Here is a 15,740-nt window from a genome sequence, read left to right on the forward strand (position 1 = left end):
GTAAACGTACTATCCACTCATATTCCTTCAATAACAAAAGATTTTCTAAGTCACCACCCCTAATACCCATTCGTACAGTGCATATGCATCTGAATTTAAAAGCATGAGTTTGAAATTCATGTAAATGTCTGAATAAACCATTTGTCTCAATCTTCCGTCTTATTTCGGACCTATGCTATGGATGAACAGTGACTTAGTGTATCTTCGTGGTGAAAATAAGAAATAACCAGGAAGGATTAGGGTATTACTCCACATTATTTTTCATACCCAAAAATGACAAGAGCTTCAAGCATATATTAGAACTGAGCATTTCTGGACTTGGATGGTCATAAAGCTCTACATCCTCTCATTTTTCTCAAAAAGATGATTGTTTTTCTTTGAACTTCAAGATGTCTTTGTCCATGACAGGATCGCCAAGGAGTCCAGGAAGTTTCTGTGTTTCTGTTTAGGAAATGGCCATTTCCAGTTCCATGCTCAACATTAATTCTTACCAGTCTTGCCTCAGCTTCCAAAGTGTTCACAATTATGGATTGCCAAGCAATCCATGGAGTTTCTGCTTCTGGGTAGGAAATGGCAGTTCCCAGTTCCATACCTGACATTTATTTTTAGCAGTCTCACCTCAATCCCCAAGGTGTTCACCAAACATATGGCTTGTTGTTGCAGTGAGCTAGAGGGTCTCAAATGATGGTGTTCATTACCAGAATGGCTGCCTTTTTGCATGTCTTACATGGAACAGGTTGATTTCTGTTTGGAAGTCTTGTCTTTGAGAATTATAGTGAATATTACAAAGTCCCTTTTACAGCCCTCTCAAATGCTAATTTTTATAGGCTGTACCCTGGACTAGACACACTGTTTTGTAGAGCTGCCCTTCCTACAGTCAGGATCTCCTTGTTTCAAACCTTGTTTTCCCAAATTATTCAATCTTGGGCAACCATAGTATTACATTTGAGGGCACTGGGACTAATGACAGCAATCACTTATGTGGTTCTCTTTGCCATTGTAGAAAAGCATTTTTCAGTGGTCAGTTATCAGATCCCATGACATGATTCATCCTGATTTTGAGTGTTTGCATTTTAAAGATGTGGTGATTTTTTTACCATAAAATCACATCACCAGTTGCGACCTTTAGTGAAAGCCCAAACCTATTACCCATCACTAATTTTCCCACCATACTTTTCATCTTTCTCTTACTTAAACACTGCTTCTCGCCCTTCTTTTTCTAACTGCCCATCCACCACTTTACTCCTCTTATGCATTCCCTATATACCCAAGTTATAGACCTTCCAGATGCACCAGTTTGGAACAGGCAGCCTAGATAGAACTTATCCTTTACCATGCTATTACCACTATCCTTTTATATGATACTAATATGTCCTGTCTTAAACAAGTTTATAACTTATGTCTCAGCTATACTGTTTATTGCATCTCTTGAACCCATTAAAATCCTTTCTGTACTAAAATGAAAGAACACTAAATTTCTTTACAACAATGTTTCCCTTATATAGTATAAATCCATTTACTTCCTGCAAGATTTTAGAGCTACCAGAACTGTATAGGCTTATACATGTTGATATAAATACTTTATACACCTGTCTTCTAATTGTTTTTTTCTGGAAAATGTAACTGTTTTCCTAGAAAAATGTAACTTGTTTTTCTGAAAACTATCTGAGATTCACTTATTAATCTATATGTACTGTGGTGGAGCTTTTCTCCTTGTGCCTCTGCTGGAAATGGCACTGCCCAGTCAGACTTTCCTGGTCAACAAAAACAAATTTTCTTTGCCCTTATTGACAAGGGCTGCTAACCTGGATTCTCTCTCTCAGGGTGCACCCACTTTGGTCATAATCACAAAAATTATTATTATTTTTTTTTGTTTTAGTGAGGTATGTTTTAGCTTTCACATACATTGGTTGCATTCCCCATCCAGGAGTAACCAATTTCTGACTGTTGCAGCATTAGTGACTGTGATTGAAAGGCATTTAGTTAAATGTTTTGTATTTCATCTTTATTCATAAGTATGTACAGTCACCCACAATCTCTGACAAGCGCTACAGTATATATGATCCAGTGGTTTTAACTGTTGAGTGGCTGTTTAAAACGTTTGTGTGTTTGTGCATAAATATAGATAAACATCGGTTTTCTACACACACTCATTCAAAGCAATGCCTTTCATGTCAGGCTTCTTAGAGTCCAGTAAAATGTTTCCATTGTAAATTTACTCTATACATCTTCATTTGATCTTTTTTTTACTCAGTTTTCCCCAGACATGCATCTAGTCAGATTAGGGTGCAGCCTGTTTTCATTTCTGGGTGATAGAACTATATATAACATGTCCTGACTTATGCACGTTTAACTACTGTGCATCAGACCATGAAAAGACTGTAGTGCTGATTGGCTGCATTATATTTGCTGCATATTGTGCTGTTTTAGCTAATTACATGTCACTGCAACTAAGTAGTTTGCCTTGGTGTGGGGAAAAAATGAGCTATTAACTTTAATACAGCCAAGAGGAGTCTAAAAGTCAGATGTACTAGGCACCCACAGTAGTAGCAGGTCCAGTATTATGGTGGTAGACTGTATCCTGGGGCCCTAAAATGGCTAAGAAAAAAATAGTGAAAAGAAATCACTATTAGTGAAGAATGAAGTGGACAGCCAGATATGATGGAAAACCAGTTACAGTAAATACCACCCTCCATCTGCTCAAGCTTGCAGTTGATTTAGAAACACTAATACAAGTGTTTCTGAAGTTTGAGTATATCGTCTTGTTGCCACAAATCTAGATACCCTCAGGTAAAGCCATGGCTCTGTTGCAATTTGCAGTCTTGCAAAGAGATAAAATCGGTAACTAGAATGGGCAGGTAACTAAATGTACAGCGACTGATTCTAGGTTGTGTTAGGCATGGCAAGACTGTTGTGTTTGTGTGAAGTAAAGTTGAAGTACATTATTCTAGGTAATCTTTTGTTTTACCACAGTTAGACATTTGAGGTGTATGCAGTCACTAAAGTGACTATGTTTGTCAGGTACATGGGCTGACTGTGTGGATAAAAGTGCTTACCCTGCTGCCATTTGATCAGATTAATCTGGCTTTGCAGAATTAGTGTTCTTTTGTGTAAAATAAACCAGAATCTTTTACTTGTGGCTACTACATGTTTATGTGAAACAGAATCTAAATACAGTGCTGTGTTTGTTATTTTTCAGTTTTATTTCCTTGAGAAATTGGAAGTGTGCAGAGTCTTTGAAGTGGCTATAATTGTTGGATGCAGGAGCTGTCTAAATGAAAGCAACTGATCTGCTGCTGTTCATTAAACAAGTTATCTGGCTTTGCAGGACTTGTGTGCATTTGTTTGAAGCAAGTATGGAATACTTTACTGTGTCTACTATGTGTTCATATGAAGCAGATTTAAAATAAATTACTGTGGTCTTTTTGATTGTATTGCTATCTGATATGTGAGTTGTGCACAGTGAACAAAGTTGTTCTTGGATACAGAGGTGTTTGGATGCAATTGACTGACCCTGCTACTGTGTGCTCAAGCTAGGCATTAATCTGACTTTGTAGGACTGGTGTGCATTTGTATGAAGCAGGTTGGAATGTTTTACTGTGGTTGTTGTGTGCCTGAATAGTACATAATGGAAACACATTACCTTGGCAATTGTTTATTGGAATTAGGCATTAGAGGTATATGCATTCTTGGACATCTAAGGTGTATACAGTGAACAAAGTGGCAATAACCACTTCATAGGGGATTATCAATGTATGTGAATGATTGACCCTGCTATAATTTTATCTAGCTTAACAGACCATTAGTTAAGATTTGCTGAGCTAACATGTACTTGCCTTATTCAGGATGCAATAATTTACTGCAGCAGTTTTTTTTAATCACAGGCAGACAGTTTGAGATGTACGTCAGGTGGCTGTAATTGATTGTTACAGAGGTCATCTGTATGTAACTTACCCTTGCTGTAGTTTGAAATCAGTTTGTCTGCCCGTGTCTATTTCTGTGGAGGGGGTTGCAGTATAACTAACAGCAACTTGTTAGCCTTGATTTCTTTGACTTTCCATCACAGACAAACATCAGCCTAAGTGTCTGTTGGTTAGCATACAGTGCGCATAAAAGCGGCTGATTACTGGTACAGTGAAACATCAGGTAGAATGATCATATCACATGAGTTCTTAGCTGCAGTTCTTTGTACCATCGTTGTATATAGTTTAGAAACTGCCAATGTCTGATGGTATACAGTGGATATAAAAAGTTTACACACCCCTGTTAAAATACCAGATTTTTGTGATATAAAAAAATGAGACCACAATAAATCATTTCAAAACTTTTCCCACCTTTAATGTGACCTATAACCTGTACAATTCAATTGAAAAACAAATCTGTTAGGGGAAAAAATAAAAAAAATGTACAATATGCTGGTTGCATAAGTGTGCACACCCTTAAACTATTACTTTGTTGTGTGGGCACACCCTTAAACTAATACATTGTTGAAGCACCTCTTGATTTAATTAGAGCATTCTGTCTTCTTGGGAAGGAGTCTATCAGCATGACACATCTTGAATTGGCAATATTTGCCCACTCTTTCTTGTAAAAGCACCCCAAATCTGTCAGATTTCAAGGGCATCTCTTGTGCACAGCCCTCAATCCACAGATTTTCTATTGGATTTAGGTCTGGGATCTGGCTGGGCCATTCCAAAACTTTAATTTTCTTCTGGTGAAGCCATTCTTTTGTTGATTTGGATGTATACTTCAGGTTATTGTCATGTTGAAAGTTGAAATTCCTCTTCATCTTCAGCTTTCTAGCAGACACCTGAAGGTTTTGAGCCAAAAGTGACTGGTATTTGGAACTGTTTGTAATTCCCTCCACCTTGACTAAAGCCCCAGTTCCAGCTGAAGAAAAGCAACCCCAAAGCATGATACTGCCATCACCATGCTTCACTGTGGGGATGGTGTTCCTTTGGTGATGCGAAGTGTTGTTTTTGCGCCAAACGTACCTTTTGGAATTGTGGCCAAAAAGTTCAACCACGGTCTCATCAGACCATAACACATTTTCCCACATACTTTTGGGAGACTTGATATATTGTTTTGCAAATTTTAACCGGGCCTGGATGTTTTTCTGTGTAAGAAAAGGCTTCCATCTTGCTTGCAACCCTACCTGATAGTCCAGACATATGGAGAATGCGGGAGATGTAGTACACAACCAGTACTTGCCAGAAATTCCTGCAGCTCCTTCAGTGTTGCTGTAGGTCTCTTGGCAGCCTCCCTGACCAGTTTTCGTCTGGTCTTTTCATCAAGTTTGGGGGGACGTCCAGTAATTTGCAATGTCACATTTGTCCCACATTTTCTCCACTTTTTGATTGTCTTCACTGTGTATTCCATGGTATATCCAGTGCTGTGGAAATGTATTTGCACCCTTCTGTGACTGATGCCTTTCAATAATGAGATCCCTTTGATGCTTTGTAAGCTTTCTTCGTACCTTGGCTTTTGCTGTAGCAGGGAACTGAGTAATTGTCAGGAAAATCCTACAAGGACAGCCAAACTTTATTTGGGGTTAATCAGAGTCTCTTTAATGGACGGCAGGTGTGTACCCAAGAAGACTAAATGTAATTAAATCAAAAGATGTTCATAGGTAGGTACTAGGCTTTCGGCCCAAGGGCCTACATAAGCCTAGCCAACAAGGTTCCCTGGCTTACACCACTCAAGTTATTTTCCTGTGCCACTGTCGAGCAGACACACAGAAGTGATCCCCGGGGTGTATTTCCTATTTTACATCCACTCATTAAGATTTTTCTTGAAGAGTGCTAATGAAGAACTTTGCTTGACATAGATGGGTAGCCTGTTCCAGAGTATGGGGAGTCTCTGGAACAGGAATCTATCCCTCCAGCATGTCCTGTTTATTGTGGTGACAAGGTTTAGGTCCCTAGAGTAGTGTGTAGCTCGGAGGGATTGGGATTTCTTAAGGTGTAGCATGTCCAACAGCTCTGGGTTTGACAAAGCTTTATATGTTAAGCAGAGATCACCTCGGAGTAGGCGATATGCTACTGAGTAAAGCTGGAGTTTTTTGAGGCGGTCAGTGTAGGGTATTTGTTTGAGGCCAGTAATCCTTTTTGTGAGGTACTTCTGTGGCCTTTCCAGCTGCTGCAGATGTCTTGTGAGGTACATTCCAAAAGGGGTGTTGTACTCTATAATGGGTCTAATGCATGTCAAGTAGAGGGGAACAATGACCTCTTTTTTTTCCTGGATGAGAACCCTTTTATGATGTGTGCCATGTAGAAGGACTTCCTAACTACTGTGGCGATGTGACTATCAAAGAAGAGATAACTGTCCATCTGGGTCCCAAGGTCTCTTATCACGCATTCAGTGTTAAGTAGATTGCTGCCTATGTGGTAGTTCATGGGTGCAGAGTTTTTACCAAAGGTGATGACACTGCACTTTTTTGGCATTGAGCTTGAGGCCATGGCTCTGACACCAGGCATCTGTCTCAGCGAGGCCCTTCTGTAGGATGTCCACATCATTTGGGGACTTGACTGTGGCACCTAGTTTGCAGTCATCTGCGAACTTCGTTAGCCAGAGGCCTTCTGTGTTAGCCTGTACTTCAGAGAAGTAGATGCCAAACAGGAGAGATCCCAGGACAGAACCCTGTGGTACTCCACTTGTCACTGATTTGAGGTCAGCTTAGTTTAAGGATGTGTACACACAACAAAGTATTAGTTTAAGGGTGTGTGCACACTTATGCAACCAGCGTGTTGTACTTTTTTTTTTGTTTTGTTTTTTTCCCCTAACAGATTTGTTGTACAGGTTATAGGTCACATTAAAGGTGGGAAAAGTTTTGAAATGATTTATTGTGGTGTATGTATATATATATATATATATATATATATCACAAAACCTGGCATTTTAACAGGGGTGTGTAAACTTTATTTCCACTGTATTTTTTTAATGTAGTCTTTGAAAAGATAAACTACTTGTTTTTTTAATGTAGCCAGTTTGTCTCATCTTTATTAGATAACTGAAAGGGCAAGGAGTAATTTAAAGGTGTCATGTCCCAAGACATTTACCATAGGGTAAGTGATTTATTTATTTATTTATTTGGGGGGGGGGGGGTTATAATTCCATGTTAGAAACGCATCACACCTACCAAAGTATCTGAAATATTTGATCTGATGTTGTTAATCTTCATTCATTCCTTACTGATGGGTTATTGGTTCTGACCTTGGAATCGAGCTGGCCAATATCAAGTTCGCGTCAGCCAAAAACTCTCAAGCCAAGGTCCTACCCAGACTGCTCTGCTCCCTGTTACCTCAGATCTCGTTTGCCGTGTTGCTGTACAGCCGTGTCAGGCCACTCTCTCAGCTAAGTGTCTAATTTTTTGAAAGTTTATACATTGTTCTTATCTTAAATTTTCGTAAAAGTTTTTATACTAATATTTTCCTACCCTGTCATGCATTTTAGACTCTCTCCCTTTAGTCTTTTTCCTTTATTACCGTCTTTTCTTACCTTGTGGTCATTCTCCATTGCCATCATTGGTAATCCTTCCTTTCTCTTCTTACCCTTTTTGGGTAGCTTTTCTTCCTCTCTTTGGTACTGTTCTCCACACCAGTTATGTCGGATAAGAAAAGTAGCATTGTTTTCAAGCAGTGTAAGGATTGCGGCTGTAAGTTACTGCTTTCTGATGGCCATGACTTGTGTGTCTACTGTCTTAATGTCTCCCACCTAACTATGGATCCTCTGTGTGGGATTTGTAAAAATTTCTCTACCAGAACTCTCAACGAGAGGAAGAAAAAGTTAATTTTGAAAGGTCTCCTCAATTCTCCTTTCTCTGAGGCTGTTTCTGGGTCGGTGGGCTTCACCCCCTCCTGTTAAACCCCGCAAGAGGTGTTCTTCCTCTTCATTGAAGTCGCTCCCTTTTCCCTCTGGAGTCAACACATAAGAAGGTGAAATTGATTTCTACCTTGGCGCTGCCACCTGTGACCCTGTCTGCTCCAGGCTCTGCACCGCCCCAAATGATTCTGACTACAGCCATGTCTCCTTTTTCGATATCGGCACCGGAGTTCCCGGTGCAGACAACTACAGTTCCAACAGCTCTGTCGCAACCCTTACTGGCATCATCCATACAGGTTCAGTCCCCTTCGGCACTGTTGGTACAGTCACCTTCGGCTCTAAGTTAGGACTCTTCTGTACTCCACGGCACAGACATTTTCGGCACCAACATATGCTTCAGTGCAGTCCTCCTCTGAACCATCCTTATTGCCGGTGCAGACACTTTCCACTATGGCATGGTACCCTTCGGAGCAGACTTTTGCCTTTACGGTGCAGACACCTTCAGCTACTATGGTGCTGACACCGTTGGTACTTCCACACCGTTTTCTTTGATGCAGACATCCTCGGCTCCGAGCTCTGCATCTATTGAGTTAGCAAGGACCAAGTATTCTCCTTCACTGGATCCTTTTTCTAGCAGTCAGTATAGTCCTTTCCTAGAAAGGCCAGAATTGCCATCCACTTTCTCCATGAGGTCAACCAAGAGTCTTCTAAACAGGATGGTGTTGCGGCTTGTTGACCAGTTGCTTGTGGCCAGAAGTCTCTCCCAACCGTCGAAGTCCATGTTCCCTCATTCAGGTGAACGTACATCTCCTCAAACCACGACGTACACTCCTCCTTCCAACTTCTACTCAAGTTTCGAAGCCTATCACTCCGACAGCAGCTTCCCTTTTTCAGACTCCAGTAGTGGATCTCACTTTGGAACCTGTCGTCCTTGTGGCCCTCAGTGCACTGGGCATCGGGCTCTTCTCAGGCCAGTGGCTGTGCCATGGGGGAGGGCATTCCTGACTCCACGCCGATATTTTCTGTGGCACCCTTCAGGGATTCTCTCTTTCTTATGGTTCACGGTCCTCTTGAGACTCCTGGTCTGGGGGCGGGCTTGTTGGGGTGGGGTGTGACCACGGTTCTGAGGTTGTCGTGCTCTGTTCTGGGCTCCATCCCTCCTTGGGTGGGCCAGCCTTCCAGGCCATGGAGAGGGTGCTTGCCTCCACTGGCAAAGCTTACATGTCTGAGTCCTCTCTCCCCTCTGTGCCGCAACTGTCACAAGCTTCAACCGCCAGACACCGGGCACAAGAGCCTTAGGTTTCTCCTACTCAGGAGACTCCCTCTTTGCAGTCTTCCCCAGAACCTCGCACTGAGGAAGTACCCACAAAGCGTCATGTAAGAGGAAACACATGGACTCCACTAAGGAGTCATTGACTGAAAATACGGATTTTGATGACAGGGAAGGGTCCCCACGGTCACCCTCTGATGAGGTTTCCTTTGGTGACATCCTCGAGTTCCTTAGAGGGGTGACTGGAAGCCCTCTAATCCTTCCTTTGAGGAATCCGTATTTTTGCAGGCTTTTCATGCCTGGCCCCCTACCTCCTGGGTCACCCCGCCTGCCTATGAGCTCGTCCAGCACGCATGGAAGGCTTCTGACAGCCTGGACACGATGCCAGATAAAATATTATCGCCCCCCGCTGAGCACCCACATTGGTCACGAGGTCTTCCAGTAGATGCTATGGTGGTGGCAGCCGCAACTAAGAAGAATTTGGCAGAAGAGAGCCAAACTGTCCATCCTCCCAACAAAGAGTCCTGGGTGACTGACAGGTTAGGGAAGCATGTGTTTGCTTCATCGACCTTCACTGTAAGGTCTTTGAATTATTTGGGGCACATTTTACCAGGCTTCAGCGAGATCTTATCAACCAGCTCTCTGAAACCTTGGCAGGAGCTGTTTCTGACCAGATGCATGACAATGCGTCTTCTCAGATAGCCACCCTATAGAGTCCATTTCCAACTCTTCCATGCATCTTATTTCTCACGCAGCGGAAAGAAGTGGCTAGAGTGGCAGGTCCTGGTATAGTCGCCAGATGACATGCCTGGATGCGCCTTTGCAACTTTGCGGACTCCTTTAAGCTTCCTTCATGATTGCCCCCATAGAGGCCACTTCTTTGTTTGGCCCTAAAGTCAAAGATATGCTGGCAAGGTGCGAACAGGATGGCAAGACCCTGTCTGCCATTGGTGTTAGACACTCCACTCCTCAGCGATTCTACTCCAGAAATCAGAGGAGCAGAAAGATGTGGCACAAGAAATCACAGAGTTCTCCCCTAGAGGCAGAGGGGGAAACTGCAATGGAAGAAGCCCCTTTCGGGGCAGAGGAGGCCCACGAAACTTGGGGTTCCAGAGATTCCTTCTATGGCCCAACCCTATCGGCACTCCTGAAGCGTTACCCGACTGCTCTCCTCTGGAAGCGGTCGGTGGTTTTCTCCTTGTAACCCGCTACCTGGCAACATGTAACCACTTACTCTTGGGTATAACGGATAATATCCAGAGGCTATCACATTCCCTTCCATCTTTGCCCAATCTCATCAAGAGTATTACCCGACATTCCACCCAGTCAAAGGGATGCAGCAGCACACAAAATCTGCTACAAAAAAAAGTCTCATCCAGGCAGTCCCACTAGACCCAGATAGGATCCAGTTTTTACTCAAGCCAAAAAAGATAGGGGACTGGAGACCAATTCTGGATCTCAGTACACTAAACAAATTTGTAAAAATAGAGAAATTCCGGCTGGTCACGGTTCAGTCTGTCCTTCCTCTTTTGGAAGAAGACGATTAATTTTGCTCTGTAAATCTTCAAAATGCGTATTACCACATAAAAATGGACAGATGCTCAAGAAGGTACCTCTGCTTCCGCATAGGAGCCAGTCACTACCAATTTCAAGCCCTGCCCTTCAGTCTCTCTACAGCCCCTAGAGTGTTCACAAAATGCATGGCAGTGGTTATCGCTCACTTGCGACTTCAAGGATTCCAGGCATTTCCATATCTAGACGACTGCCTCTTTACCAAGCGTCTACTGAAAGAAGCCCTGCAGTATACTCTCGTAACAGCTCAAAGCCTGGGAATCACTATAAACTGGGAGAAATCCAACACAACTCCAGCTCAGTCTTTGGAATTTATAGGGGTACTGTACAACACGAGAAACTGCACAGCATCCCTTCCAGAGCACAGGCTTCAGAGAATAAGACAAGTTCAACAGCTGCTGTGTCACTACAAATCTCCCGCTCGATCAGCTATTGGGGTCAATGGCAGCCTCGATTGCCATTGTTCCTCTAGCCAGATTCCACATGAGACTCCTTCAGTGGCTAATTCTCACTCAGTGGTACCCTCTACAGTATCCTTTGTCCTTTCAGATAAGTGCAACTCAGAGATGCAAGCAATATTTACTCTGGTGGACGTCTCAAAATCCCCAACATTGGTCTCGCCCTTTCAACCCCCATCAGCCGATAGCCACGGTGACCATGGACGCCTCCCTGATGAGGTGGGGGGTGATATCAAGGAAATTCGGTCCAAGACACCTGGTCGGAGACAGAGGCCCTTTTGCATATCAGTGTCTTGGGCATGAGGGCGGTGCTTCTAGCATCGCAAGCATTTCACTCCATCCTTCCGTCAGAGACTATTGTGATCCAATCAGACATGTCATTGGTTTGGTACATCAACAAACAAGGGGACACCAGATCTTACCCATTATGCCGAGAGGCCTTGAGAATATGGCAGTGGGCAATAGCTTGCAACCGCTTTCTAACTGCAATGCACATTTCTGGGAGCTCCAATGTGATAGCGGACAAATTGAGCAGGTGCATTCTACAACCTCATGAGTGGTCCCTCAATCCTCTGATAGCGGGAAAAATCTTCAACCGCTGGGGCCAGCCTTTCTGCAACCTATTTGCCTCCCCAACCAGCCACAAGTGTAGCAACTACTTTACCCTAACCCCTCCCCTCTCTGGGACAAGTCACCAAGGAACGCTCTAGTTCACGCTTGGCCCTCGAGTCTTCTTTATGCTTATCCTCCTCTTCCCCTCATCTCCCAATTTCTGAAGAAAGCACGACAGTTGAAGAGCAAAGTGATCCTTATTGCTCCATATTGACCTTGACAAGTCTGGTTTCCCTTCCTCTGGCCTCACCTGCTAGATCAACCGTGGATCCTCAATCCATCCCCGAAGTTGATCTCCCATCCACAGGGTCTGGTTCACCCCAATCTAACAACCCTGAAACTGACAGCTTGGTTTCTCCACTTCCAGTGATTGCCAGACATGAAAACCTCTCATCCCCTGTGTGCAATATTCTTACTGCATCTCCTACCAGACTAATCTATCTGGGCAGCAAATAAACAATTAGACCCCTTGTCAGCCCCAGTCTCTGTGGTATTGGATTACTTATCACATCTTTTCCACTCTGGGGTGTCTGCCTCTACTATCCATGTACATTTAGCTGCCATCTCAGATTTCCATATTGGTTTTCAAGATTCTTCACTTGTGTCACACAGACTCTGTAAGACTTTCTTAAAAGGGTTTATCCACCTAAAACCTCCCTTTAGAGAACTGGTACAACCTTGGGATTTGGCTTTGGTTCTGCAAGCTCTAACAGCTCCCCCCTTTGAACTTGCGTGTCTTCATGTGATGTAAAATATCTCTCTTGGAAAACCTTGTTTTTGATTGCAGTCACTTCGGCCAGGAGACTGTCAGAACTTCAGGCCTTATGCATCAAACCTCCCTATCTGATCTTCCGTAAGGATAGGGTATCACTGAGAACTAATTCTACCTTTTTACCAAAAGTGGTGTCAGAGCGATCTATCAACCAATCTATTGACCAGTGTTCTTTCCTAACCATTCTAATAAGGGAGAGTATCATCTGCACTCCTTGGATGTTCATAGGCAAATACAATTTTATCTGGACAGAACGAAATCTACCTGTAAATCAGACCCAACTGTTTCTGGCATTTCTGGACCTAGATGGGGTCATCCTGTATCAAAAGTTACATTGGCTTCATGGTTGAGAAATTGTATTACCTTTATGTACAACAAAAACAGTCTCACCTTTCCTCATAGAGTCAAGGCACATTCTACAAGATCTATGGCAACTTCAGCAGCTTTCCATACTAAGGCTTCCCTCAATATTTGCTCAGCTGCAACTTGGGCCAAACCTCACACCTTTATTCTTCATTTCAGATTAGACTTGGCCTCCAGAGGTAGAGCTTCCTTTGGCTCCATGGTGCTCAAGAATGTCCTACCATGACGGCCACCCAGGGATACAGGTAGCTGTGGACTCTGTCCCATCAGTAAGGAATGAACGAAGATTAACAACATCAGATAAAGAAGTTATGTCTTACCATAGTGTTCCATCTGTATTGTTGATCTTCGTTCATTCATTACTTCCCACCCTCCGTCCCCCATCCGGAGGTTCTTGGTTGATCTCCTGTACTCCTTTCTTGTAGGTCTGTTACGACCACAGGTAGCCTCTTCTTTTATCTATCAGTTTGCAAACTTGATCTGAAATAACAGGGAGCAGAGCGTTCTGGGTAGGACCTTGGCTCGAGAGTTTTTGGCTGACGCGAGCTTGATATTGGCCGGCTCGGTTCCAAGGACGGAACCGATAACCTATCAGTAATGAATGAACGAAGATCAACAACACAGATGGAATTTTGTGGTAAGACACAACTTCTTTTTTTTTTTTTGCTTTGCACATATTGTTTTTATTTGGTCTTTATTGGGTTCTCTGTCTGCCAAATGTTGACATCTTACTTGAATTATTCATGATTGGATTTTGCTTTTACCTCTTTGTTACATGTTGCACTTTTGTAGATGTGAAAAGTTGGTGCACACACCACTTGACAGCAAATTGTGACATAATCTTATATGAGCACCTGTTGAACCTGTGTGTAACAACACAAAAAAGGCAGTTTTGAAGGTAGCTAAGATTCCCTTCAACCCGTGTGTAAAACCCCCTTACTTAAATATAGTAACTTCCAAGCCACACAGCTGCAAGGAAAAATGAAACACCCAGGAGTGATGAAAAAGTACTTCTCACATTATTGTAATTAGAAGTAAAAGTTATTTCATGGGCTTTTCAAGGAGTTTAAATTGTGGGGATTGTAGTCAGCTGGTGAAATGTGTCAAGTGGAAGATTCCCAGTCTATGGAATTCTTTTTTGGGTGGCAGGTGATGGTTACAAGTCAGAAAAATGTCTGCTGAGGTTGGTTTTATGGCAGAACTTGGAAATAACTTTTCCCACATATGCATCAAAGTGTAATATCTGTAAAACTAATGGTTTCAGGATTTGAAATGAAATTCAGATCTGTTTTAGGCTGTGCAAAATTTATTCTGAATCACTTGGTTAGGTTGTCCAATCTGTCAGTTATTAACATCTTATTTGAATTGTTTAAGATTCTTGTACCCCTTTTCTACTATACTGCATATGTTTGTATCTGAACTTTTTTAAAGCAATACTTGAATTTAAATAACTAATTCTAGATTGTTTACTTTGCAGTTCAGGTTGTATGGGGTTTCTCCTGCAGTGCCTCACTTCCACTTGAAGCAGGGCTGTTTTGTATTATGCACCCCTTCAGACCTATGGGCTGCTGTTCCTCCATTTACTATGCAAAGTGCTTTGCAAATGGAATGGACCCATAGAGTATAGACCGCTCCTCACATTAGCTTGAGTAAGTGGCCATAACCCCCTGTGCTTGCAAACCTCATATGGAGGATGATTCTTGCAGTGAGGTGGGTTTACCAGTAGCAGGACCATCCCCAGCCCTTTATGCATGCAGTTCAGTCCTGCTCCTGTTTTCCTAATACCCTATTCTGCAACCTTCTCTCTTATTCTCTGGTCTCCCAAAGTTTATGTAGTTTATGTCCTAAAGTTTCTGCATCCCTCGTAATTTTAATTTTTCTGTCTCTTCTGAACTCTGGCATCATTCCACCTAACACATTAGGAATGCTGGCAAAGCTTTCCTAGTGGCTGTGGGCCAGTTTTGTGGAATTATCTTTGCATTAGCTTTCCTTCTCTTCCACCCAGCAGACATTTTTCTGTCAAAGCAATTGCTTCTGTATCTGTTATGTTACCTACATGATAGCAGAAGCAAAGTAAAACAAAACACATTCATGCACATTTCCCTGGATATTCAGGTATGAATTTATAGTATGTAGAGTTTCTAGGCATCTGTCCCACCCATACCTGGATGCATTATTTTTTCATCCCTTTCTTACTGCAGTTGTAAGTGGTATTTGGGGAAAAAAAAGAAAGTTTATTTTTTTTCTATTTTTAAACTTTATTAAACATAACTTTAACAATGTGACTTGGGTACACACACACACACAGTAGCAAATAAAAATGTTTCTGGTATTTTAATTCAATATAAATTTTAAGAAATTTCAGTCACTCCAGAATTACATTTATTTTATTGTATTTTGAAAGTTTACTACATGACGATGCACCTAAATATATGGAATTTCTGATGCTTTCTGGGTTAATTTCTAAAAAAAAGATTTGATTTAGAGCAGCTTTCAACTTGAGACTTGACTTGACTTAGCAAACTTGTATTCTGTTTTTTTTTTTGTACAATCACTGTAAAGGTATGTTATACATTTTGCGTTTTTTCTCCCATCTAGTCCTCCGAAAGTGGTGACTTGAACGTTCCTTCGGGTACTACTGCTAGTTCTGCTGTTTTGTCGTCAGAGTTGGTAACTGCAGCTGCTCGTGCTCCTAGCCCTTCTCTGGCTCCTCCATCGTCAAGTACACTGCCAGGGAGTAAAGCCTTGGATGATTTGGACTTGTTAGGAAAGACAATGTTGGAACAGTCCCTTCCTCCTGGATCTCCACAGGTTAAATGGTAATGATGTTATGAATTTTACTTGCATGCTGGACTGTTGCCAGTACTTTTGT

The 15,740-nt window shown here is 42.3% G+C and overlaps 1 protein-coding gene across 1 annotated transcript in view; it reads left to right on the forward strand.

Annotated features, from left to right (window-relative positions):
• GGA1 (golgi associated, gamma adaptin ear containing, ARF binding protein 1) overlaps window positions 1–15,740 on the forward strand; it is a gene marked incomplete in the record, with an annotated part of 1,948,856 nt that overhangs the window by 1,439,638 nt on the left and 493,478 nt on the right. The window contains 1 exon segment of the mRNA XM_044067846.1: window positions 15,467–15,687. Coding sequence (XP_043923781.1) covers window positions 15,467–15,687 — 221 coding nt within the window.

This window comes from Protopterus annectens, chromosome 1.part0, assembly GCF_019279795.1.
Source record: "Protopterus annectens isolate FY-2018-M chromosome 1.part0, PAN1.0, whole genome shotgun sequence".
In the NCBI taxonomy this organism is placed as follows: Eukaryota; Metazoa; Chordata; order Ceratodontiformes; family Protopteridae; genus Protopterus; species Protopterus annectens.